Source organism: Stylophora pistillata, chromosome 12 (assembly GCF_964205215.1).
Source record: "Stylophora pistillata chromosome 12, jaStyPist1.2, whole genome shotgun sequence".
In the NCBI taxonomy this organism is placed as follows: domain Eukaryota; kingdom Metazoa; phylum Cnidaria; class Anthozoa; order Scleractinia; family Pocilloporidae; genus Stylophora; species Stylophora pistillata.
Genome location: NC_142530.1, coordinates 922,755 through 949,950, shown reverse-complemented (window position 1 = coordinate 949,950; position 27,196 = coordinate 922,755). Strand labels below are relative to the sequence as shown.

Below are 27,196 nucleotides of genomic sequence, written 5' to 3'. Positions count from 1 at the left end.
CCCAACGGTACCGACGCCACGCGACAGTCACCCCCCCCCCCCCTTATCCATGATACCTGTGATGTAAACTCAAATTTGTAAGCGAGGTCGTCAAATAATTTAACCTATATTTCCTTAAAATAACAATTTTCCGAAAGGGGAAAATATTTTCGACCCCACCACAGAAAACAATTGGGACTTTACGCAGTCAGGACGGCAACGCCACGGAAGACGTCGATTAAAAAATTAATTTTTACTTTTAGTTAGAATTTCGAAAATGACTGCATGTGTTTACCGTCTCATAGGGCGCCAGACCTCAAACTCAACATAACGCATAAAAGTAGCGTTGAGGGCCAAATGGAAATTAAAATAATTTGCCGTCGCGGTTTCGGTTCGCAGACGACGCAAATTTTGGTGATTTCACGTTGTTGTTTTGCAAAGGGCGGCTAAGAAATGAACAAAGTTTTAAAACGCACGTGCTGGGCTATGGTTCTTCCAATTAGATCTTTTGTTTTTTCATGTTCCCGTTCCCGTTGCCGTCGCCGTCGTGGTTTGCGTGAAGTCCCTAATGAGTCCAAGCATCATCAAGAATGTTATTGCTATCCAATTCACTGGATTCTGATCAATTTTTTTTTTTTTTTTCATTTTGTCTAAATATTGGAACGTCACTTTTTTTCATGACCTGCATGTATGCCCTCCATTCAAATTCGAGCAAAAACTTATTATAAATTTTAGTGAGAGTACATTTGTTTCGTCAAGTAATCTTCAGGAGTGAGAAGTGACCGTCGCGTAATGTTTGTGAGAAGAAAATGAAGACACGACGTTGTTATACCTCCCAAGTCAAATACGATTTCCAATTGGAGGAGAGCGTGTCACGTGCGATGGGTCAAAACTCGCTAACTCCCAAGGGAATAACAACTAGAACTTCCGACTCGCACTTGTTCAGGTCGTACACCTTGAAAACCGTGGCAAATTTGTGTGCCGGTCCGCGTCAAGAATATAAATAAATATATAATTTTACAAACACTACTATTTTTAGGTTGTGAAGTATAACAAAACACCTAATTACTTGCCCTTCCGAAACAGTGACTTTTGGCTCCTCCTCGGTGTAAAAACCTGTGAAACTCACGAGTGACGTAAAACAAAGACAACAAAACTTCTAAACAATAGCGTACAGCAAAACAATAACTCATGAAACAAAGAAAACCTCGTGAGGTTCTTACACCGAGGATGACCCTGACTTTTGCTCCCCCTCGTGCCTGATGGCGTATAAGGCTACTTTGTAAAGAATTACCATGAGCGAAAAACAGATATGCTCAACGCAATTGGTGAAATTCTGTGGCTCCATTGCCTTGGCCCTTTTGTTCCATCTCAAACATTAGGAGAGCGAGTTGTGAGCGAGAAGCCATGCCTTCTGCCTTGCATTTCAAACACTTGTTGTAATCGTCTTCTTTGAGATGTGGATCACATGTTACCTGTTCATATCGTTTCCTCAAATCAATGTCGACTGCTTGGAACACGTGCAAAGAACTGGCAGCGAATACCTGGTGAAGATAACCGACAGTTAAATTAGACTAAAGAGACCTTGTTCAAAAACACAACTCGCTTGACCAAATAACCATAACAACTGCAACAGAAATGCTTCAAAATGGATAAGTGTTAAATTTTACCTCCATCAATTCTAATGTTTGTGATTTTTCTTCTTTAAGGAAGTCGTCGCTATTAATTCTAATGTCTTTATAGTCTTTGTTATCGAAACAAGCCATGTCTCTCGGTCCTGGTGCCCAGCGCCCCGTGTCCCTATGAACGGGTATCACATCCGGAATCTTTGCTTGGTGGTATACAACGCCTGGATCATAATACGCAAAGGGAATGGGGAAGAATACCTATATCAGAACAAAAATGATAAAAAGAGAAAACTTCGGGTAACATTCAACAGAGTTCTTACCAAAGAAACAAAAAAGGAAAAGATGTTGGAACTTAGTTGTTTTATTAGATCCAAGAACAACTACGTCTGTACTACGTAAATGATCTCGGCAATGCTCGATTATCGGAAAAACTTCGGGCTCACTCGTTGGTGTTCTCGGGGACACGTTCGTTCTTAGTCGTTGCACTTGGCATCGGAACAACATCGAGCTTGTTTTCTGATATTCTCTACTACATTTCGTGCTTAGACGTTGAATTTTCGCCGATCGTCGGGAAAACTTAGTATGTTCGGAAACCTTTTTGTACTTAGTCGTTAGATTTTCAGAAATCATCACAGCAACGTCGGGATTGTTCCTTGGTATTTTGGGAGACATTGTCGTCCTTATTGATAAATTATCGGTAATGGAAATTTGGCTCACCTGTTGACCACTAAGTGCGTTCACTCTGCATCTGTTTAGAAAATTTATGTTGAACTCAACTCCAAGAGCAGTGAGGAAGATTAGCGCGTTGGCTGGCAGCTTCATGGTAACAATGTCCATTAGCAATGTAAGGGAATTGTACTTGACTCCAATCTGTAACCATGGAAACTGCGCCCAGGTATACTTCTGTTTGTACCTGCATTTAAGGAAGAATTGAGAAATAATCTTGCTGAAAGAGTCACACGGACGCCGGAGGACGCATAGTTAACGCGCAAGACTTGTTATTGCAGGGTCTGGGATCGACCCAAGGTCGGGTCGCTGTGTTGTGTTTTCGGACAAGACACTTTACTCTTACACTTTACATGGGTATCGGCAAACCACGCTGAGTAGAGGAATAACCTGCCATCCTATCCAGGTGGGGAAGGGGCACTCCTTATACTCCCACTTGCTTAATCGCTTTGGGTAACAGAAGCTAAGGATCATTAATCTACGAAAATTCAACGTACTCCTCCGCGGTGATGAGTGGCACAGAAGCGCTCTTTGTGAATCAATTAAATAAGGTTACGATAAATGACTTGTAAGTAGGTGAGGTAAGGGTTTCTGCTGTCTGTTCTGTTAGAAATCTTGGTGTCTGGCTTGATGCAAACATGAATATGATAACACATATTAACAGCATATGTCAGGCTATTTATTACCATCAATACAACATCCGGCGTATTGGAAAGTATCTATCATATGACAATAGACCACTTTCATAAATGGCTGCTGGATCAATATTCTTTTGTTTAAATTTAAATTTGCCTAGGTGGCCTCGTTCTCCAGTACAAAATTCAAAAGAATACATTATCTCAAGCGAGGCCACCCAGGCAAATTTAAATTTAAACAAAAGAATATTAATCCGGCAGCCATTTATGAAAGTGGTCTATAGGAAGTCCATTGTACAGGCTATTATAATGTCACGATTAGACTACTGCAACGGTCTGCTATATGGTACACCCGCTGTTCATCTTGGCAAGCTGCAACGCCTACAAAACGCGGCAGCTCGACTGGTATGCATTGTATCCAGGTATGATCATATCACACCAACCCTGATCAACCTGCACTGGCTTCCGGTCAACCACAGAATAGAATTCAAGATAGCAGTGTTAGTTCACAAACGTATCTACGGCGTCGCAACACAATATCTCTCAGACTTGATAAAAATCAAAGTGAGTTCGCGGTATCAGTCGAGATCCCACCGGGGCATACTCCTAATCGATAACACCTACAGAACAAAAAAAGACACTCGGGGATAGGGCGTTCGAACATGCTGCACCCAAAGTATGGAACCGACTACCTCTGGAAATTAGACAGTGTCAATCGTTGGATACTGTTAAAGTTTTACTAAAGACGCATCTTTTTAATTTAGCTTTCAATTAGTTCTTTTATTAATTCATATTTTACCTTTATTGTTTTTCCGGAAAACTGTAAATTATCATTATTATTATTATTATTATTATTATTATTACCATCATTATTAGGATTAACCTCATTGCTGTAAGATTTTTAATGTCGTAATGCGCATTCGATCATATCTTTTACTGCATGTTACACTGCGCAATATAAAAAAAATATTATTATTATTATTATTAATATTATTATCAGCGACTGACTTGATAGATTACACGACGCATCACGACTTACCGTGTAATAAGCGCCTTTCCATCTGCAAATATGTCCCCTTTATTTTTCTCTTGGCCTTCGTCCCTAACATTCACAAACACAGTGAGCAGTACCACATTTTCTCCAGTCTGTAGGCAAACTTTCTGATACATCTGAAAAAATTGTTCCAATCTTGTAGTGTCGTTCCGAAGGACGGGAAGAACGAGATGGATTCCACGTTGCTCAATCGCAGTCGGCATCTGAAAATTTTCCACTTTGGTGTACGGCCTTAGAAGATGAACTCGTCTGAAAAAAATTGTTGAAAGGCATTGAATTTAACGAGATCACTATACCTAAAAAATACACCAGTGAGAGAAAATTCGGTATCTAACAGTACTTGAACTTTTTAAAAATCCCTTCCTCTCAAATCCCCCCCCCCCCCCCCCTCACCACCAATTCTCCCATCTAGAAGCCCTCGGATATAATAGGATTGCCCCCGTCCCAAACCCAATTAGTGGGCTTATAGTGTAGGGCATTTTACCATACCGGATAGTCATATCTGCCTCTTTCCCAGTTCCCCTGTTCTCCGCAGCACCCGGCTTAATTCCAATATCCAGGATGTACTCAGCTCCTCTTCTTGGATCTACTCGTCGGTAGCCATTGATCAGAAGGAACTGCCTGTTTACGTTACTGTACTCTCGTGTCAACATTTTAATGGCCGTTTCTTTGACGTCTTCAACGTCTTTCTTGTAATCTCCTCGCAAAGGTACCTTTAGAAAGAAGAGGGGATAGCTTAAAGCAGTTTTAAATCACGTGTGAAACCATAGCAACCACTAATCAGAAGGAATCTCTACAACACACAATAAACCAATAGGAAATCACGTGAAATACACCTGCGTTACGAGGCGCGAAAGTGCGCGAGATCAAACCACTTTTTCCATCTGATTGGCTGAAAACGTAGCGTCAGTTTTCTTTTCCAAAGGAAACGCAAAGAAAACCAAGATCTTACAGTTCACAAAGTTACCTTTGGGTTGACCTCCGAGAATCCGTAACTTGATGCATCTGTAAAATACTCCCATTGTAACACCTCGAAACGAGACTGAGGTTTAAACGGCTGAAGGAATCCAATCGGCCATAATGGTCTCTTTTCTGGAACACCTGAACAGACGAAAAAAAGTCGTCCAATTTAAGCTAGTTTTATTTTGGCAGGAATTAAGATTACCGTGGTTCACCTCGTCTCCTTATTTGGAGCATCTCGTGACACATTCCGTGACACATCACATGACACATCACGTGACACACCACGTGATACATCACGTGACACAATAGATTGGATCTAGCCTTCCTATATTCCTTACTCTCACAAAATTCTTGTCAAACCAAAAAAGCCCGTGTTATAAGTTTGCTTTTATGGAGTTGTTGCTCAAATTTCACGTAGATGTTGCCTTGAAAACATATTCACTTTGTTTCTCTCTTGACTCAACAGAGCACAATATGTAGTTTTGATTTCACTTGAAATTTCTCTTTTGCCTGACTTTTCCATAACCTTGATGAAATTTGTTTTTCCTGACCTGTGGCAACCATCCAATATCATGACTTTATTTTTACAACACACATGCACTACATATCAAAAGATAAGTTCCATATCAAGATTAAAGTACAGATATAATATTGTTTGATATCCAAAGACTCATTTGTGATGAAAATACTTGATTTGCAAACACAATATGATTTAGAAAATTCTACGGCTAGAGTTAAAATTTTGACACAATCAAGCAGAAAAAAAAAATTCAACAAGAAGATACTGCAAGGCAAAAGTCACACACTTCTAACATATTTTTACTTCCCTCCATGAAACTGATACAATTTCCATATACCTGTATTTTCACAGGAATAAAAACTTTTCAGATACTGGTCCCTCAGACATTTGACAGCTAGAAAGTAATATTGTTAATGACTCTTCTCTTGTCTCAATTATTGTGTTTCAGAGTCACAATTAACAAATGGTAAACACCACAGCGTACACTATTGAGTTATGGATGCACACAGGAGGTTGCTAAGCACGAAAGAAGCGTAAGAGTCGCTCGAGGCGATAGCCGAGAGCGACTCTAGCTTCTTGAGTGCTTAGCAAACCTCCCAAGTGCATCCATAACTCAATAGTGTACGCTGTGGTGTTTACCATTTGTTTTATAACATAACATTGATACATTGTAGCTAAAGAGTTCCCTTTTATTTAACAAATTTTACGTGACCAGAAAAAACAAGCACAGGCGGAAAAATAGTCTTTGCATTTGCTTGCGTCAGCAGCGTACACCCATGGGAAAATGGGGGATGCTAAATTGACCAATCAGAGTGCGCGCTTTGCTTTGGTTATGTTATAATTAGAATGAGAGCATACACAGAGGCTGTACAATACTAGTAATCTATAATGAACCCAAATAAATTATATAACACAATAACCTTATATTGTGATGAAATTTTGTGGGCCGAGGCCAGGAACGTGTTCGATAATTGAGTCAGTTTGCTAGACATAACGTCTCGTAGTCACGTTCGACGCACTAAAAACTACTATAAAACGAATACAAGAATTGTAAAAACGTGTAAAATGGTATATAAAAAGTCACTTGTAAAAATGTAGCGGAATTCCAAATCGATTTCGATCAATTACGATCCTCATCAGTAGTACTCCGCCATGTTTAAAATACTCATAAATAATTATTTATGAGTATTTTAAACATGGCGGAGTACTACTGATGAGGATCGTAATTGATCGAAATCGATTTGGAATTCCGCTACATTTTTACAAGTGACTTTTTATATACCATTTTACACGTTTTTACAATTCTTGTATTCGTTTTATAGTAGTTTTTAGTGCGTCGAACGTGACTACGAGACGTTATGTCTAGCAAACTGACTCAATAACCTTATATTGCTTGCATACTATTACTAAGAGACATTTCTTGGCAAATTAAGGGAAAAAATAAGATCATTGGCTGACAAAACTATAGCTATTTTGCTTATAAGCGCACAGCCAGCTTCTTTGGAAAACCATGCAAGAACAAAGTAGTTCATATATCCTTTACGTAATCTAAAGTCACAATTCCCTCAGTATTCTAAATTAGTGCAAATGAAGAGTAAATGACAGCCTTAAAGAACTATAACTAGTTAAAAATGCCAGGTTGCCAGTTAATTGTATATTTTGCAAAATTTGATCACAGCTTGCAATTGAAGCAAATGCACTCAATGAAGTTGGGCAGAAGAAGTTTGGATGAAAAATGAAAGACAGTGGACATACTGCTACAACTTTTAGTAAGATGGCAATTTAATTTAAGCTTGAAAAAAGATGAGGATGAGCTTTTGATATCTTCATTTAATGAGTTCCTAATAACACAGCCTTTAATTTAGAAAATGAATTTCCCATGGAAAAGTATTGTTGGACTACAAACAGTGCTTTTCTGCAATTGTTATTTCTCAAAAATAAAATATAAATTCACTGGAAAAAAAAATAGGAAACAATGATATTTGTATCCAGACAAGTCATTCTGGCAAAACTTAGCTCCCATTTTCTATCAAAGCCTTACAAATAACTTGTGGCAAGATATACGTTACAGTATTTTAATCATTCAGTTTTCCAAGATAACAAATGTTTATCAAATGATAACTTACCATCTGGCAAATATGGCAGCATATCTTTTATTGCATTCTGAAGTGTTCTCGTCTCAACAAATGTTTTGTTCAGCTCTAGCTCAGTGAAGTAGCGATGGATTTTATACACGAGGAGCGGATTGGTGACTGGATGCAGAACAATGGCACGAGATATTCTCCTTTCTTTAATGAGATTTATGATCTGGGTTTCACTAGTGTCTTTGGGGAAGTGATAAAAGAGATCTTCTGCCTGAAATAAAGCATTAAACAAATATTCAAACTAACACAGTGAGAAACTTTTATGTGTTTTTGTTACAATCTGCAAATTCTGCAGATTGTCCTTCATCTGCAAAAATACATTCAGGACTACAGAATAAATATCCTTCAAAACAATATGATCCAAAAATTTACCACCTTCTGTCAATTAGAAAACTCTGCATATCAATCAAGTGTTGACTTGTATATCTTATGTTTGGAATGACATGAAATATCCGAATAAAAACTTCCCGCTCTGTGATGATTTTGAAGTAATTTGGATATATCAACAAAGTTGAAGTGGTAAATTGGCCACCGTAACGATTACAAAAGCTGTCGTTTCGAGCGTTAGCCCTTCGTCGGGATGATTTTGAAGGTTGACCAAGATCTTAATTCTTACAATTTTAAAGGGAACAATAACAACAATTGATAAAATATCAAATAACCACAGAATTATTCCGATAATCAAAACACAGAAAAAATCAAATCAACATCAACAAAAGAAGCTGGTAGAACCAGAGATCTCTTTAAATAATATTTTCATATCATTATATCACAGGCAGTGCCTGTGCCACTTTAATTCTGTGCAAGAAAAAAATTTTCTTAGAGCAGAGATACAAAGTTTGTAGTTCTTGGACAATGTTGACCACAGAATTGAAAAAGCAGTAGAAGACAATCAAAACAAAGAAAATATAAATGACTCTAATGTGGGTTTATTGTGCTACAAAAACAGTTGGCTTTCTTTCCTATCTCTCCAAATAAACAAGTCTTAATTCTTGATAAAGTGATCATCTTTATGCTTAATAATAAATCCTTTATTGACCAAGCTTGTTCCACCAAGTTGGTTGGATATTAGCTTTGCTGTTTTTTTTTTTTACATTTTTATAGACCTTGAATTTGTCTCAATTTATAAAAATGCAAAAATAAAATTTGGCCAATATCTAGCCATCTTAACCTCGCGCTTGATCAATAGAGTATATAAATTGAAACCTTCCTTCAAGTTACCCTGGTGGAGCAAACTTTTCACTCATTTTTTTGAGAAATTCAACCAACTATTAACACGAAAATGGTAAATTTGTCTCAGGGCTAGATGACATGTGAAGGTGACTTGTCTTGTCAAGGCAGGTAGGGTAACCCTCTTAGGTGCTACAACTTTTTCTCATATAAAAACTTTGCCTTGCCTGCCCAAAACAAGATGGCTAAAATTGTCTCTGGAATGAGTGTACTTTAGGTCAGCAAAAACCATTTTGTCCAAAACATAACCTTTGGGCTACGGTTTCATTCTGTCTTATTGGTCTTTGCGGTTTTGATGGCAACATGGGTCATGAAATATTGCAAAAGTGTCTATTTCCGTTCTGTTTTTGTCAGGATGACCAATTTCTGATCTAGGTTGCCAAATAGTGACTTTGATAAACTAGAGCATGGAACCTCTAGTTTTAAATATGCACCCATTGAGTTTAAGTTTGTCCTTCATCATTAAACCCTTTGTTTTATAAGAGAAAGCTTAATGATCCTTAACCGATCATCATAAAAAATAATAATTGACGTTAATTCAATCCCGAGAATCAATTATCACCATCAAATTTAATTAAATTGTTACGCTTTCAGGCAATCACGACACAACTGTAAACACAAATTTAATAGCAGCGACACATATTCAACAAAAACTAAAATGTCTTTTCACCTCATAACTCCATGTACACTGCAACTGGACTTTCTTCAACAGACATCGGCCGAGTTCTACGTCCTCTTGCTCCGTCAAAGCGTTCTCGAGGCAGTTTTCCAAATGCGGAGCGAGTTTCATTAAAGCACTTCTCGAAAGTGCAATTCCTGTACCACCATAACAATACTTCTCACTAGCATATAAATTATCGTCTCCAGTGTTTGCCGCATTAGCCCTGTATGATCCTGGTCGGCCAAGATAAACATCCTTCGAACTGTTCACGCTATTAAGCAACTCAAGAAGCTTCTCTGATTTTAGATACATTGAGTCTTCGACGCGCATAAACCATTCATAATTGTTAGCATAATGATCGTACATGTATTTCAACATTTTGAAGGACAGTTTTGTCTTGGAAAAATTCTCATCTTCCACGTCGGCGAGTTGTACTATCGGTAAGCCTAAGACTTTGTTGTATTTTTCCGAGAAGTCGACATCTCTTGAAAAAGGAGTGAAAAAGATAATTTTTGGTAGTAAAGGCCCCCATGTGTTATTCACAGCAAGTACTAGCGAGTCAATATTTTCTTCAGTAGTTAAAATACCAACAACTAATTTATCTCTATGGCCGAGTTCGCTAGCAACGTAAAATGGTCGTAATCCATAACTAAAGTGTGTGACTTTCGGCGGTACTGTGTTGTGAACAATTGGCTTTAACTTTTCACTTTGCTTTTCTCTCGTGTCAGACATACCAGGTTGTTTTCGACCCAAAATCAAAACTTGTGATTCCTCTAAATCGTGCAAGCACTGCTGTTCCACAACAGGAATATAGAACATTGATAACGCAAATCCTAAGCTTACTCCAATGATTGCTGGGAAAACCGGCCGGAATCGCATCCCACGGACAGATTTCATTTTTCTTCTGAACGAAGTTGATCCTGAGTAATGATGACTGCTTTCGTCTAGGAAGGGACGACTAACAACTCCATCGAACTCTTCCAGAGAGTGGCTCTTTCGGTGAAACATTGACATAGCGAGGGCTTTTAAAGCTAATACGGTACATAAAACACTGTAGCTTGCCCTCGACCATTATTCGAATAATTTGTCATAGATCATAGCTCATTAAATCGCTTATTTGATATAGCTCTAAACAGAAGCGGCTATGAATTGATTCGCCGGTCGTTATTGGTCTGTAGAAGCGATGAATATTTCATAAGATACTTGTTAAACGCCTGCCCTTTTGTTTCGACCACGATGTTGACTCAGGTGCCGTGATTTCTGCGCAGATTTCCATTTTTCCGGTTTTTTCTTAATAGTTGTTTCAAAACTTTCCTTGAATCTTCGCCTTTTGAAAGAAGACATGAAATGTGATCAGAAGAGCGCGTACAAGCAACGTAGACAGAGGCGCGAAGGCTCAGCCTTCCCGGGAGGAAGCAAGGAAGTTCGCCTGCTTGTTATTCATAGGCTCGCAATGCATCAAACACTTGTCTTTTTGAACCGTGGATTAATTACAGATTGATATTGTAAGGGACTGGTCATTATTTATCGGGAGGGGGGGGGGGGGGCTGGTGCAAATAGGGGGGGCACCATTTTTTATGCATGGCTTAAAGGGGGGGCCATTTAAAAATATGCAAACGTTTTGCCAGGAAAAATGTTAAAAGCTGCATCTGGATGCCATCAACAAATACAGCCTATTAAACTAGCTTTATACATAACCACCATAACCTTAGAAAATATGGAACAAAAGAGGCAAAGCTGGAAGCAATTAAATAAGGTATCATCCAAGAACTTGCTAAACGCATTGAGAGAGAGAGGAGGATGGGAAGAGCGACAACCAGTCGTCTTCTGATTCACTCAGTAGTGAATTAGAAGACGACTCAGAGGAAGAACACTGTGTCCTTGCAGAGATTGGTATTTCAAGCTCTGAAGAGGAAGAGGAGTAGACTGAAAAAGAAGAAATGATTGAAAGCACCGAGAACTTTAATGTCAATACGACAATTGTCTACACACAGTTTGGGCGAAGAGCAACTCAAATCCAAATTTAAGGTAGCTTTAAATAGAATGTCTATCAGTTGGACATGGTGACTTGATAAATAGATACTTTTTGTTTCATGCATGTCCGAGGACAAGGGGGGATGGGAGGGGGGGTCAGCAAAAATCATGTTAAAGTAAAAGGGGGGGTCAGCAAAAATCAAGCATGGTATATTTTACATTGCACCAGCTCCCCCCTCCCGATAAATAATGACCAGTCCCTAAGAACGTCTAAAATTTCTGAACCACGAACACTTGGCTTTTTGTGAATGAAGACGATAAGAAATAAGGTTGTTTGTAACTCTTTAAGGTGGCCAATTTACAATTTCAATTTAGTTGATACTTTACCAAATTACCTTTTTACCCCCACCGACGCAGCACCACAGTTTCTTTAGAAACTTACCCTCTCTATTTATGTATCCAAAATAGCCAACTTAGCTGGCGATTTTGCGGCGAAACCGCGAATACGTGTGGCAAAGCTGCGGGTAGACTCAAGGCTTTCGCGGCCTTGTCGCTGGTTTACCGGGTCCGTTCCCTTAGCGTCAATAGGGAATTTGAGCAAAACCACGACAGCGACGGCAACGAGAACGTGCAAAAACAATAGATCTAATTGGCAGAACAATAGCCCAGCACGTGCGTTTTAAAACTTTGTACATTTCTTAGCCGTCCTTTGCAAAACAACAACGTCAAATCACCAAAATTTGCGTAGTCTGCGAAGCGAAACCGCGGCGGAAAATTATTTTAATTTACATTTGGAACTCAACGCTACTTTTATGCGTTAAGTTGAGTTTGAGGTCTGGCGACCTATGAGACGGTAAACACATGCAGCCATTTTCGAAATTCCAACTAAAAGTAGAAACTCATTCTTTAATCGACGTCTTCTGTGGTGATGCCGTCCTGACTCCTTAAAGCCCCTAATTTAAGAGCACACATCGCCGTATTTGTAGTAAACACATGAAAATTATTTGGCATAATAATTACACAGCTTAAGATATCAGTCAAATACCTCCATTACTGATGCAACATCTACTAAGAGAAAAATACTAATTGGGAGAAGAAGGTACTAGAAACTTATTTCATTCGTTGTAGCTTTCCATATCTGTGCGCCAGCAGAGGGGCAGCTATTTTTTCGTCATTGTAGGAAGAAGTACATACTAACAGTTTGATTAGAGTGCCACAGGAGATTTTGATGGATCAGTGTAGATTTAAAGGAGAAAATGAAGTCAAATTATTTTTAATCCTTCCCTTCTAAAAATATTGTACACTTAACCCCGACCCAAAAATTCTAAAAGTACCTTCAAAATATGTCCCTTGTAAAGGTTGGAGTACCTCAAACGAAGAAGTCCGAGAATTTTTGTTTCTTTGCAAATTGTAAATGTGTTAAACATGATAATGGAACAATTCGTCGCTTAGATTTGATTGGCTGACTAAAGAAAACACTCACTTAGACGTTCAAACTCACTTATTGGTATGCTTTCTTTAAAAAGCAATCAAGTACATTTTAACAATGCGCGCGAACGAGAACTCGTTAAAATGGAGTGTTTATTTGCCTTGAAGTTCAGGTGTTAGAAGTTTACTATTTCTCACGGTTTTCTGTTGCTTGGTTTTTGAGTCATCCTTACCATGTATCCTGCCCTATTTTTCTTGATTCAATGGATAGGAGAGCATCCTTACTGCCGGAAAAAATTCCACCCCATTGATTTCTCTCTTCTCTTCGAATTTTACACGCCACCATGATACTTTCTTTCTTTTTTTTTTTTTTTTTTCGCAATAAACTGAAATAGCTATGGTTTCATGTGTGTGGTCAAAGTATTGGTTGCCATAGTCTTAAGGAAAAGCATCCTGATGTTTTCATGGCTTTTTAGTAATTCTTGTCATGTTTGATGAGAAAGTCAATAAGTGCGCTCACATTTCGAAAAGAAAAGTGGTTTTCGAATTTTGAATTGTCGTTAAGAATAAGGGCAAAAACAAATCTTATGATAGCGAGGGTGCTGTGGGTCCGAAATTAAAATAAAGAGACCAAAAAGAGTGTAGTGGTAGCGTAGTCAGAGAACTAAATAACACAACTAGACAGCACGACGACTGATTTGATCTAACCCGCATTAGTTAAGTTGGCCATTGCAAAGAATACAGAACAGAACCTGTGTGCATACATCCGCGATATATTAGATCTCATTGCAGTGCGCAAGCACGCAGAAGCTATGAATAACATAGTGACGTCGTTACAAAGGGGTAAGGATTTTTTTCGCAATCTGATGTGGTCCCTTTCGTGATAAAAAAGTCGAAGTATCTGGGAACAAGAATGTGGTTTCTGCGATTATACGCCTGCGTATTATACGCCCGCATACTGGTTAAAAAAAAAAAAGAAAAAACAACTTTGAAATAAGTTTACATGCTTAATGATTCAGCACTCAAAATGAGAGTAATTGATATTATATAGGTTCTAACGGTTTCAAATCGGGCTCATCAATACAGAGCGCGCGATAGATCATATCTTTAAGATAAAGAGTACAGATTTAATGGAAGGCACGTGTCAGATATTGTTCAAACAGGAAACAGCTTCGCATCGTTATAACAGTCGATGGAAATATTGATTCGTATTGGCGCGAGATGTAATTTGTCAGGGGCCTGTGCATTATCAGACTGTCACGAAAATGCTGAAACTTACCGTTGGGGAAAGAGAGGAGTTATGAAAAAAAGAAAAAAAAAAGATAAAACTAGCAATCAAATCAGCAACAATTTTGTGCCTATTGTCCTCAAACACTGCGGTTTCTGTAGTCACTCTTTCTGTGTTGCTTGCAAAGCAAGACTGTCGCACTTATTAGACTTTACTCCCGCCTTTTCTCGACTCCACCACTGAAGAGCCGAAGGAAAAGTGGTTAGTACTTGAGCTCAGACTTGAACTTGTATAAGGCATAAAGGCAAAAGCTGGAACAAGCAACAACACAGACCTTTGAGTCATGCAATAATTAAACAGAAAAGACGTGATTTGAGATTTAAGCAATCGAGAACACGTTTCGTCCTTGCAGAGAATATTGCTTCACACTGGTTTCCTCTAAAGGTACAGCGTTTTCGTGATTTAGCACTTAATTAGAGATGAGTGCAGTTGTAACCTTCAGGTACTGAATAGAAGCAACCCCCTCCTTACTTCCCCTGGGGTACCTCGTTTTCGTACGACTGTCTCTAGCCTCGTCATGAGGTCACTCCTCTTTCTGTCCTGGGAACGACAACATTAGAACCCGGCAAAAACAAGACTGATCCTCTTTTGAGTTTATTTCGGTTTTAATAAATAAAAATAGAAAAAAATAGCTTTAATAGCAAGTTGAAAATTTCCACACAGAACGGAACGGAAACCACACAGAACGGAAGGAAGATCCTCACAAAAGAAACCCTAATAAAAAACTAATTATCTATACAACTGCATCGAAATAAAGAGATAACAAATTTTCTGGTTTACACCTCCAAATGAAATGAGTCAGTGCAAGTATTTACGATCTCGACAAAATAAAAAGATGAAAGGATGCTTTTGCAAGAAAAACGTCGGGATTATTTACAAGAAAATAATTATTGTAAAAATTACATCTTCAAAGTATTCTTAAATAAGAAGTAACAAACACCATTTTCCAAAAGGCAGCCATATGCAGCTAGTTCCTTGATTATTCCACACTAATAAACCAGGTACGGTGATGTGAATTTAAAAAAAAAATCTGTTTGTGTTAAAAAGGACCTTCATTCGTTTAAATAGACCCAATTTTTTTTTGTTAATTTTTACATTTACAATCGGCGTCAATCTTCTCAATTCAAAGCCACCATTGTTCCCTGTTGGTTTATCATGGTCTTTTGTGCATTTCACCAACTAACGGGAAAAAAACTTGGAAACTCCTTCGAGTCGAAGGTAGTTCTGCACGTGAGAAAAAAACAGAGACTTTCTTAGACGAGTTCGATTTCGAGTAGGAGACAATACTTCAAAAAGTAAGTGCATTTTTCATGAAGCTTTATCGAGCTCTTGTGTAAAACAAAGTTTGCACGGCTATTGTTCTGGGACGTAGTTGAGCCCCGTCCTAAAGGGAGCGTTTTTCGATTGAGTGTTGTAAAACCAAAACCAAAGTATTCACAACGCCCAATCAGAAGAGAAGAAAAATAACCTTAAGAGCCAATGAGGACGAGCCAACTGACTGAAGCGCGAGCGACCACTTCGTGATTGGTATTAATTTTGCATCTGATTGGTTGAGAAAATGGCGCGAGTTTTCTGGACCAATAACTGAGGGAAGTACGGACGTAACTTTTCCCAGCCAAAATAACGCAGGCTCGAACTCGCAGTCTTACTCGTCTTAGAATATAAAGGTATCTATAGAATAGCTGAAAATATCATGACATGACTGCTACGATATCTCTTCGAGACTCACTGTTAAACAACCCCTTCAGGAAGCCCTGAAATTCTCTGATAAATCTGCGCATTTAAATGTAATGAATTTTCCGTCCTAAATTCTATCGACGAATCTTGAACAAAATCGTCTGCAATAGTGTCTTCGTGGTTATTTGCAGACTGTAAGCCGCATCCGTTGGCAATATTTTCATCCGTTGGTTCTATAGAAGTTTTTCGAGTAAGGCCGTTCTGTCTGTGTTCGGGCAATTTCGCCACGCCTCTAGGAACGCGAGCGCTATCCGCGTTACTCACACGACCGTTAGTGTGAAGGTCCGAAGATGTAACATCGCCATTTCTTGATAACTGAATTAAACTGGAGCCCTCCTCATCAGCTTCACTGTCTTGAAGAGATCCCTGCTTTGGTCCGTAATCATAAGAGTCCAAGTTCCCAGCTGTTTTCTCTTCAGAAATGCTTTCCAGGTTTGCAGCATATAGTTTCTCTTTTTCTTCTTCTCCTTCCCCATGCTCTGATTGCAGATTGCCACTCAACAAATTCATATCCCCCTTGGAAGGGCCTGGAAAAGAGGTAGGCCTCCGCGGCGTTGAATCCGACAACAAATTTGGAAGACTACAACTGCGCTTGTCCACCCGAAGTTGACCGTTACCGGCCAACAATGGTACAGCTGTCTGAGCAGCGCGTAACGTGCCTCTGTTCAATCGGACGCTCTCAGCGAACTCATCAATTGCGCTGTCGTATGACGTCACAGAAATCACGCTCTCCTCCGGGTAACAGTGACTCGCTCGTCCCAGGCTTAACCGATCTGAGTACCTTAATTGGGGTTTCCTCTTCTGGCGGACTGTTGGTTGAAAAATGGTGAGATCATATTTGAGATCACAGAGTGAAGGACTAAGAAGAGTGGGTTAGATGAGGTACGAGGAAGAGAAAAAAGCGTGGTAGAAAGAGGGAGGAAAAATTCAATTTGTGCAATCATTCGTCACAAATCAACTTCTGAAAAAATTTAAGCACTTACAATGCTGCGCCAAACCCCTTCCAAAATTTCGATATGCCTTTACTGCCACGCCAAGTATTATTGAGGCGACTACAAGGTTCATGGTTCCTGGAAAACAACAACAACAACAAAAAAGGGTTGTTGGAAATTAATAAAGCAAGTAGGAAGTTTGGTGAGAACGGAAGAGTTGCACAGGGAAAAACCGAGGGAAACTACAGCTTCTTGAGTCTTGAGTTGATGCATAATGGTGGAGATAGTGGAAAGCATATATGTCGTTAGATTCTTGCAGCATACACAGCTGATGCACGGGCCAATTGCTTCATTACTTTTCTTAATGTAGAAGTTTAAATATTTCGTAACATTAGATGGAGGACAAAATTATCTAAATGCTGATTGGATGTGACAGAAGCCATTCTTCATTCATTTTAGTACTTACCCCGGACAAAATTACTTGAAATTGATCAGTTCTTGAGCCGCTGGGGTCGTTATCGACCTTTTTAATGAAAGGAAATTTTGCTCTCTGTATAATAGAAGGTAATTGCTTGTCCCTCGTAAAATTATTGATTTGTATCACTTTTTTTTCAGAAGTTGTAGAATTTGCCCTCGTCATGCTTCTGCAACTTCTGAAAACACGCATGATATCAATCCTTAATTGAACTCCGCCCCATACGGTTACCTATACATATAACGGAAAAATTCTCTCTAAAGGGTACAGGTGCAACCGCCTCTCGGTTAGCTCAATGGATAGAGCGCTGGACTGTTGTGCGGGAGGTCAAGGGTTCGAGCCCCGGCCGGACCGACACTCAAGGTCTTAAAACAAGTGAGAAGAATATGCTACCTTTCTATAACATCAAGAAATGGCTAGATACTCTAGTCTTCTCGGATAGGGACGAATAAATGAAGGTCCCGTCTCCTGCAGGGTTAGGGGTAGGAGACGTTAATTTTCCACGCACGAGATTACTGTGTGATTGATGTCCTCCCCTGGGGTGGTTGTTGGGTGGGAGTTGGCCCTGAAAAGCCCCCATGGGGAGGGGTCAATTAACATATGTATGTATGTATGTATGTATGTATGTATGTATGTATGTATGTATGTATGTATGTATGTATGTACATACATATACTGCATGAGAGGGCAAAGTGAGAACATGAGGCACGCTTGCGCAACTAAATTTTACTATACGAAATTGCAAACTGTGCTACAAAAGTATTATTCCAGTATACCATAATGATAGCTTTTCAACTTGCATTCATGTCTAAAACCTACCTAAGTATACGAAATGCATGAAGGCCTCATCAGGGATGTCTTTTCCATCGATTTCAAACTCTGGACAGCCACTGCATGTACGAGTAACAAACCTACAGGAATCAAGAATTGCACGCAATTCATGAATTTTGTTTACCCCAACTGACTCACAGTCACTGCCTCACTAGTTTACAATTGGACCTTAGGTCTGGCATGTAATTCAAGTTAATTCAAGTAAATTCGTTTTGAGGAGCAGCTAAGCAAATCAAGAAACAAATAAATCATAAATTAATCGGACTAAGCAGTGGCACTTCCATCAGGTGGCTCTTAATTGTCCACCGTTTTTCCGATCAAAATGGAATTTGGAGGGTTACTTTTAGTACAGAGAGTAAAAAAAGGAGGGTAAAGAAAAAAACACAAAGTTCAGAAATCAAGCCCAGGCCACAATATTAACAAATGATAACCCTATCAATGAGCAACCTTGACCCTTCATAATTAAATAAAAATTTGTATACAAATTGGAGTTTAGCAGTGGTCTATACACAAGGTGGATTTCTATCCCATGTAATCTGCACACCTGGCTTTTCCATCTTTTTTTTTAGCGAAGGCTGCAAAGCATGTGTAACGATGTCACTTGGATGGCCGCGCAATAACCCAGATTATTACACGACTCGGGCAGTCAGAGGGCCAATAACTAAAATCAACCAATCAAATTGCTCTATTGCCGGTCCAATATTCTCTAAGTATTGGACCGGGCACTGTCCCGAATGGTCCCGAATGATACCGTACTTGTTTCCCTTTGAACTTCAGTCGTATAATAAATCTCTTATTAACCAAGCTTGCTCGGGACCGTACTGGAAGAATATCGGCCCTCGGTCTTTTTTGTACGGACCTCGCTACGCTCGGTCCGTACTGTCAAGACCTCGGGGCCGATATTCGGCCCTCGCGCTTGGTTAATAAGATATATTTAAACTATAAAACGAAACTAGTCTTTATTCATCCACCATGATAACCGGAAAGCATGGCCCAAATATCCATGATCCTTTGCAATGTCTTAGAACTTCCGCTAGGACAACTTCCGGTAGAATAATATCAAAACATTACAGCATGAGCAAAGTGGGAGTCCTGTGAGGGCGTATGCCCTCAACCTTAATGACTCTTACTACACAATCATCACTCCTGCTTGGTTAAAAAGGGACAGAAAAGAAAGTAATGTGGGGCTATATATCCAGTGTTTCCAGATTTATTTGGAATTTGGAGTGTTGAGTTTGTTGGGGGAGGAAAACCAAAGAACAAGACAAAAAAACCCTTGGAGCAAACACAAACTAAAACATTATGCAGTTTGGGAATCAAACTCCAGTTAGGGTGGTGTTAGGTAAGCACTCTTACCTCTGCATCTACCCGTCCCATACTTACCCATAAAGTTTATACAAAAAGTAACCAATCCCACCGAGCGTCCAAGTCAGAAAAAATATCATGAGCATTCTGTTCTCATGGCGTGTCTGTTAACAAAAAACAACACAGAATATGTCAACCTACATATACTTTAACAAACGAATTCATGTGATTGTCATTGTCACTTGAGAATAATTATCTTTATGAAGTACAATAATATATTGCCAGCTTAAGGGGCTTTTGATTGATAAGCAAATTCTCCTTGTCAGCACCTTTACAAATGTATAGAGAACAGTATGGAGAATATGCATACGGATGACAGAGTGTAAAGGGTTAGGGAAATACAGCAATGTAAAGAAAAGTGTAATCCTTCTTGTCTTGAGTGTGGGATGAAGAAAAAATCTGATTCCTAATGAGGAATCCTATGACTGGACTTCAGATTCAATGCTCTAATACTCTGCCAAAAAATGAGCTTCACAGAGTTCTATTGCGCTTTAGGCTGTTTTTAGATTTTTATGCAACATATCACTCACCGCATAATAACCCAGAGCGGCATACATGAATGTTAATGGTATAAATGTCATGCTCACAATATAGAGGATGTTATGTGAGTCACGCAAAAGGACCAAACTGTGAACAATGGCAAACATTCCCTATTTGAAGAAAAAAGAGATAATGTATTACATCATCATAATGTAGGTCAAGAATCCCTTTTAATGAAGTTTACAAGTGAGTTGTAATAAGCACAAGGCAAGTGTGAGGAGAGTACAAAATGTGAGTCATGCAAGCAGAGAGGAAGAGTGCAAAAAAAAATGTCATCTTTGTCCTTGTCTACTTGATTTCTTACCAAATTCTCAGGTCTAAAATTATAAGAAAGATATCAAAGACATTGTAGAGAACCGATAAACAGATCTTTAGAGAGAAAGGGTTAGACTCACCCAATACAGAACCTCCATTTTCAATAGGCAAGACAACAACTCGTAGACTTGATAAATGTCTGAACTCAGATAGAAAAGCAGTTACTAATAGAACATAACACACAGAGAATTAAAAGATTAAGAATTACCAGCAAACTGACATGGGAAGGCACATTGCCATGTGGACTTGAAAAAGAGAGATGAGAAATATTTACCCCTAGTTGAAGAGGGTAAAGTCAGCTTGTCAGCCTCCCTGACTATCTAGCCTGTGCTTCTCTTGGTTCCCATGATATAATGTGGAAGCCAGGGTATTTCTGCCCCCTCCCCTGATGGGTTGCTAATCCCTGGTAGGCTACACCTCTCCCCTTACATTTTATCAAGTTTTCCCTACATTTCTCCTGAACTGATTTATTTCACCCAGGTGGAGAGAGGCTTTGTGAGAATAAAGTGTCTCGCCCAAAAACACAACACAACAACCCCCCCCCCTCCTCCCCCCCACCTGCATGCAAATCCAGATCTCTTAGCTCATTTACTATTGGATTATGGTGTGTCTCCCATTTTTGAGAGGTACTCCACCTAATTCTTACCTCTAAGCCTGATATTAAAACGAACTCTCTTATAGATTTTCCATCCAAATTCCATGTATAGCTTGTATGAGAGGTATGTAAACACAACATTGAGTAACAGAAGAGTACTGGCCTGATAAAAAAAAAATGACATTTCGATTGAATATTGATTTTAAAAACTATGCCAATGACAAGAAAGGAATTTTAGTTACCATAGGTCTGCAATACATACAGAGAAAGCAACAAGTAGAATTAAAGAGCTGCACTCTGTGTAGAGGATCATCAATAAAAAAAATATTGAGGCCATTTGAGACAAAGTTGGAGACAAAAAATTCAACAAACTTACATTTGCTAAAACAATAATTGGAAGGGCATCATTTTTACTTGTTCTTAACCCATTGTATGTCTTGAATCTAACATGATATACTAGAAAAAAAAACAAACAAACAAACAAACAAAACACAATAAACTACTATGTGAAATGTTCCAGACAGACCATTTTGTTTTCAGATAAGGAAAGAAAAATCCCAAGGGTTATTTGATTGAGCATCAAAACTCCCGTAAAATGTTTGAAAAACGGGACATTGTAGTCAGAAAATATTTTGAAATGACATCAAAATAGAAAAAATACCCAGGTTTGTTACAAGTTAGAAAAAACCTTTCATATCCCAGCTCTAAAAAAACTTAATTATTCACTTTAACCTTAAAAGATATGATAGTCTTTTTTTTCCTCGACCTGCAACACATTTCCTTGTAAATAAGCGATGAGAATTTGGTGTAGGGTCAAGATAATACCTCTACCTGATAAGTTTGCATATTCTCATGACTTGTTTGCTGAATAATGAATAGATATCATAGGGAGAAGTTGCGTGTTAATCACTTCTGGGAGTTAAAGAGTTACACAACACAATCCAAGATTATGATATTAGAAGAGAAAAATTAAATGCCTGCTACTCACATTGAATGAAGCTATAAGTAACAAAAGCAAAGTTCTGCAAGTCAAATGCTATAATTTCCATAAAGTTCTGTCTTTTTACCTGTCAAATAAAATCAATTAATGAACATTACTGGCACCTAAAATCACACACACACCTATTCATAGAAGTAAAAAAACTGCACAATAGCAAATCCTTCCTAACTTACTGCAAATAAACACAAAAAGCATGTGTACACCACAGCACCCATGTATATCGCCATGTAAACCCTTCGCCCAGGTCCCATACCAGGATGCTGTGAAACAAAAACAAAGAACAATTCTATTTCCTTCATTTTCTTGTAAGATAAATCAGAGGCTATGCTTTCACAATGTTCCAGGTCCCCTACATTCAAAGGGTGGATGACACAACTCAGCAGATAAATTGCTATCCAGCATGTATGAAGGCTACGTGGCCGAGCAGTTAGGGTGCTGGACTTGTATTCTGGTGTCTCAACTTCAAGTCCTCCACCCTGTCACTCACTGGATTTGTTCTCAGTTGCCCCTAGTTCAACTCCTTGAAGAGCTGCACTCTATAAATGACCCACTGGTCTGCCTCCAGCCAGTGGGGATTTTCAAGCACTTAGATAGTCTACATTGTGGCTGAAAAGCCCCATGGGGAAGCTTCAATTAACGTATATTTAATTGATTATTATAATTATAACTTGTGTTCACAAAAGATACTCTGCTATACCCACCAGGTAGGTATCTAAGGTTGGTAGGTATCTGTAGTAGCTTCGCAAGAGAAGTAAACACACAAGACTCCAATAACACAACAACTCTATTAACAAAATGGCAGACTCTACAAAGCACATGGTTCCAAAAGGTCATGTGACATAAATGTCACTAGCACGATACGACAGTATCTAGGTAGGTATCTATCTGAAGGATGGTGTTATCTACCCTTCACACACCTGGGACCAGACCTGTTGTCCAGTGAACTCTTAGACTGAGGAGATTTTGATATTATATCAAAATTCACTTTGTTTCATTCCATGCCAATCTGTGCCCATTCATACAAACCTGAGTATTATTATAAGCACTGAAGTCTCCAAGAGCTATCATTGAACCTTGAAATACCACGACAGCAACCACTACAGACAACACAAAAGAAAATAATGAGAACTATAAATTGAAATAGAAAAGTATGAATTTATTACAAGACACATATGCTCTTAATTATTATAAAAAACTGAAATTTCAGTGACTGATTGTGTATAATTTCTCCTCTATTACCCACCCCTCCCACAAAGTGGCTGACCACGATTTTCTCCTCTATTACCCACCCCTTCTCCAGTGGCTGAACAGGATTTTCTCCTCTATTACCCACCCCTCCCACAAAGTGGCTGACCAGGATTTTCTCCTCTATTACCCACCCCTCCCACAAAGTGGCTGACTAGGATTTTCTCCTCTATTACCCATCCCTCCCACAAAGTGGCTGACTAGGATTTTCTCCTCTATTACCCACCCCTCCTTCAATGTGGGTGACTAGGTTCTTTTCCTTTTTTACCCTCCCTCCCTCCCTCACTCTATAACTTCCTTCTCCAGTCAGAACCACTGATCCTTGCCAAAGTAAAATTCCAGAAATCAAGTCCCAATAAACAAACCACAGGACATATTTTGAACTTAAATTTATCATAAATAGTCTATTAAGCCCTCCCCCTCTAATTAGACCCCCTCTTTTGAGAAAGAAATTTATTAAGCCCTACCTCCCTCCCTCAAAAAACAAAAATTTGAAATAACACTCCTTGTCAGTAAGTACAATAAATTTATTCACATACTGTAATTTTAAGTTTATATTGATTATGGTGATTGATTGATTGATTGATGTTATCATGTTGGCATCAAAAGAATACAGTATAGAGAAATGACAGAGCGATGCTAAAAATGTAACATAGCTAAACAAGGTCCATTGAGAGAGTTAGATCATATAATTGAGTTCCAATTTAGTAAATGAAAAAATTGTAAAATGAGAACGATTTTTGAATAAATATGCTACATAATGTCCTATTGTATCCTGGTAGTGAACATTGGGCTAAATTAGTGAGCCCCCCCCCCCCCCCCCCCATAGGTCACACCCTCAAAGTACCTGTAATAAATAAGCTCTCTGGGAGCTTATTAAGCTCCCTGGGAGCTTATTGGAGGATTTGCAGTAATTACAAACTGTAGCAATCCAAGAAAAATTGCAAAGAATGTTGAAAATACTTTGATAATTGTCACTGACTTTTAACAATAAATGATTTTTTGGGAAATCTTTCCAGTCTTCAGCATTTCTTAAACCTGACGAAAGGTTAAAGGTAGGCCAAATTGCTGTGAAATACTTATTATTATTATCAGTTTGTGCCAAATTAAACATAATAGACTTTATTAAAAAATAACATCTCTTAACTTCTTAATTACAAAACTGCATGAAATAGCTTTCCTTTTTCTAAATTGCTGAAAAAAAATTTATTTGGTTTAAAAAAATATAACTCTAAGGCAGAAATTTAATATAATTGCAAGTAATGAGGCAAAAAATTTTGATATTTAGTTCTCAGGCAATCAATTTATCTTTAAATTTGGGAATTTCGTCCAAAGTCAATAAAATAAAACTTACTAAGTGAGCTTAGGAAAACATTAACACTTTTCCTTCAAGTTGAAAATACACCTGCCTCATGACTTACACCAAAAAAAAAAAATTTCAAATTAGGACACAGTTGTAATAACGAAGCTAGAGAAACTGTTGGCAAGCTTGTGGCTAACTTTTAAAATCTTTAAATTTGAACTGAGACTGCCTGTAAAAATTTAACCGGTGTAAAATGACATAAAAATTAAATTGGGATTTTTTTGGTATTTCTGTCTCCGTGACGAGTGTATAATTAACCCCCCAACAAGCCATTAAAAGTATTATTTTCAGCTCTATGGAAATAAATGTAAACATCACCTGGCCACTTAATTTCAACGTTTTTATTCAATACTTTGCCTGAAATGAGCTTTTGTCATGGCAATTTTTAAGAAACTGAAAAACTGTAAAACTTGACTTCGAATAATTTACAAATTGACTATATAATAATCACAACCACAGAGAATAAATTGGCGGCTGCCCATAAACAAATATTGCTCAGGTATAGCGAATCAGCTGGATGCGTTGTAGCAAAACCCGAGAAACAGTTATTGTGCATAAAATTAAAAAAAAAGAGAGAGAACAATCGGGCATTTTTCTTCAGCATAAATAACCAAGAAAACAAGAATTTGATGGCCAAACTTCAATGCAACTGTTCATTTAATGTAACAGTTCTCGATGGCCGGTCAACCATCAAATATAGTAATATGTAATTTCCGACACAAATATCTTTGGTGGAGCGACACGATACTTCTTATTTCGTTTTCAACCCAAGCTCAAAGTTCAATTGCTAATAAATTTTTCGTGTCTCTCTAAGAAACTTCTCACTGATAACCTTGGTGTAAGCGTTTAAGCGGTTTCCATTGATTCATGAGGTATAGACCCTTTTTGTTTGCTCTAAGGATCGCAGTTAAAATTGTACTCGTTTGTGTCATTAGAGCTGTTGAGACGGCACCAAAGGAATTGAACAAATTTCAAGTGCTAAGCAGAAAATTTTTATCAGGCGTAATCAGGTTTTCACAGTCAATCGAGTTTGTATAATCCATGAGGTTAACCACGTTGGTAACCTCTTCAGGAACACATCAGACTTTGTTTACTAAAGTAAAGATCCTTGTGCTGTGATACATTGCAAGCGTGTGCTTGAGGCAGATCTACTTAGTTGGCGAACAGACATCTGTAAGATCCGAGATATAAAAACATAAAAACTTTATACACGGATCTTGAGGATGTTTTGATCTCCAACCATCTGTGTGAGCTAAAAATATTACACATCAACTCAATCGAACGTCAGATTGTGAAATACAAACTTTACCTTGGAAAATGTCACAGCCGAAAAATATTTTCGAAGCCCTCGATAGTCCACTTTGACTCTGTTCTGGCGGTCTGCGGATGTTCAGTATTCTTTCCATTTCCATACAAAGAGTTTCTGCTCTACATTAAGGCACCACAGAAATAAATCAGGAAGTCTTTAAGTATTGTAACATGGCAGTTAATTAACTATTCCATGTTGACCCTATCTCTAACAATCCGTCAGAGAGCGCAATCCTCCGTCGCTTTGATCGATATTACTTCATCTGCTGAAAAGGATTTTCTTTTGTACTTTCTTATTATTAGGTCGACATTTTTTCTTCCAGAACAGTACTGAATTCTCCAGGTCCACGGTTTGTAATTGTAATCATTCCATTACAGATTCTTACAAAAGACCTCCAATGTACCCAGAATTCTTGCGAGCGCTCCCCATTTCACCGCGCGCTAGGCGCGTTCAAAACAAACTTACCCTTTTCTCTTCAGGAGGCGCGGTTGAAATAAGAAAATTTTACAAACTAATCAAAGTGTACAAGTGGCCTCAGTCAATGTCAATAGTGGCACAATCAAACCTCTTTCTATGCTTTGTACACTTAATAATTCTAAAAGAGAGATTGGGTGAACCAGCGGTCGCTATGATCACTTTACTACTAATTCGTGATTGAAATAATGGAACACGTACTGAACGCAGAGGGTGGAATGACATGAACGAAAGGGCAAGACACGTTTATCCCATAGAGGAAGTGGAGAGTTTGCGAAGTATGGGGCAAGAGGCAGGATGGGGCGCTTATCCCTTTCGAAAACCAAGCGCATACCTCTACTTCAATTTCCCAACGTGGCCTCAGCCAATGTCAATAGTGGCACAATCAAACCTCTTTTGCAACCTTGACACTCACAGCGAGCTCCGGGTGCATGCTCTGAATTCCATGTGATTGACCGGATTGTCTAAGTCGTCTAAAAGCATTAGAGAATTCTCTTCCGGGGGGGGGGGGGGGATAGAAAACGGGCGCAAAGGAGACAAGGCTATTCAAACATTACCTCAATGGCCTCTAACAACTCCCGAGCGAACATTAGCGATAATCTCCGAAGTCCGCATGATTGCGACGAACTCTCGACGATCGTGATCTACCCGACGGAGTGTTTGTACATTGGGGACAGGTCATTATCTATCGCTCTAAGGCTCTGCAATATTCTTATGATTTTCCCCCACCCCCCTCTATTGGCAGTTAATTGACAGTCAATTTTCTATAGCCCCCCCCGCCCTTA

The 27,196-nt window shown here is 38.7% G+C and overlaps 2 protein-coding genes across 4 annotated transcripts; both read right to left on the bottom strand.

Annotated features, from left to right (window-relative positions):
- Window positions 1-500: 500 nt before the first annotated feature.
- Window positions 501-12,863, bottom strand: LOC111320860 (chondroitin polymerizing factor, non-catalytic subunit). Of its 2 annotated transcripts, XM_022923580.2 has the most exons (9): window positions 12,849-12,863; window positions 9,550-10,867; window positions 7,632-7,860; window positions 4,990-5,123; window positions 4,512-4,735; window positions 4,008-4,271; window positions 2,325-2,520; window positions 1,650-1,865; window positions 501-1,523 (listed from the first exon to the last, which is right to left on the bottom strand). In XM_022923580.2, the coding sequence occupies exons 2-9, from the start codon at window positions 10,552-10,554 to the stop codon at window positions 1,296-1,298; spliced, it is 2,496 nt and encodes an 831-aa protein (XP_022779315.2). In that variant the 5' UTR covers window positions 10,555-10,867; window positions 12,849-12,863; the 3' UTR covers window positions 501-1,295. The 2 variants fall into 2 exon arrangements, with proteins under 2 accessions (XP_022779315.2, XP_022779314.2); XM_022923579.2 differs by lacking the exon at window positions 12,849-12,863 and having other exon boundaries at window positions 9,550-10,982.
- A 1,945-nt stretch (window positions 12,864-14,808) lies between these two features.
- On the bottom strand, window positions 14,809-27,075 carry LOC111320865 (uncharacterized). 2 transcript variants are annotated; one of them, XM_022923593.2, is made up of 12 exons: window positions 25,938-27,075; window positions 23,047-23,117; window positions 22,194-22,280; window positions 22,009-22,087; window positions 21,397-21,476; window positions 21,072-21,183; window positions 20,506-20,564; window positions 20,101-20,220; window positions 19,589-19,674; window positions 18,194-18,285; window positions 16,951-17,037; window positions 14,809-16,776 (listed from the first exon to the last, which is right to left on the bottom strand). In XM_022923593.2, the coding sequence occupies exons 1-12, from the start codon at window positions 26,038-26,040 to the stop codon at window positions 15,962-15,964; spliced, it is 1,791 nt and encodes a 596-aa protein (XP_022779328.2). In that variant the 5' UTR covers window positions 26,041-27,075; the 3' UTR covers window positions 14,809-15,961. The 2 variants fall into 2 exon arrangements, with proteins under 2 accessions (XP_022779328.2, XP_022779329.2); XM_022923594.2 differs by having other exon boundaries at window positions 20,158-20,220.
- Window positions 27,076-27,196: the final 121 nt, after the last annotated feature.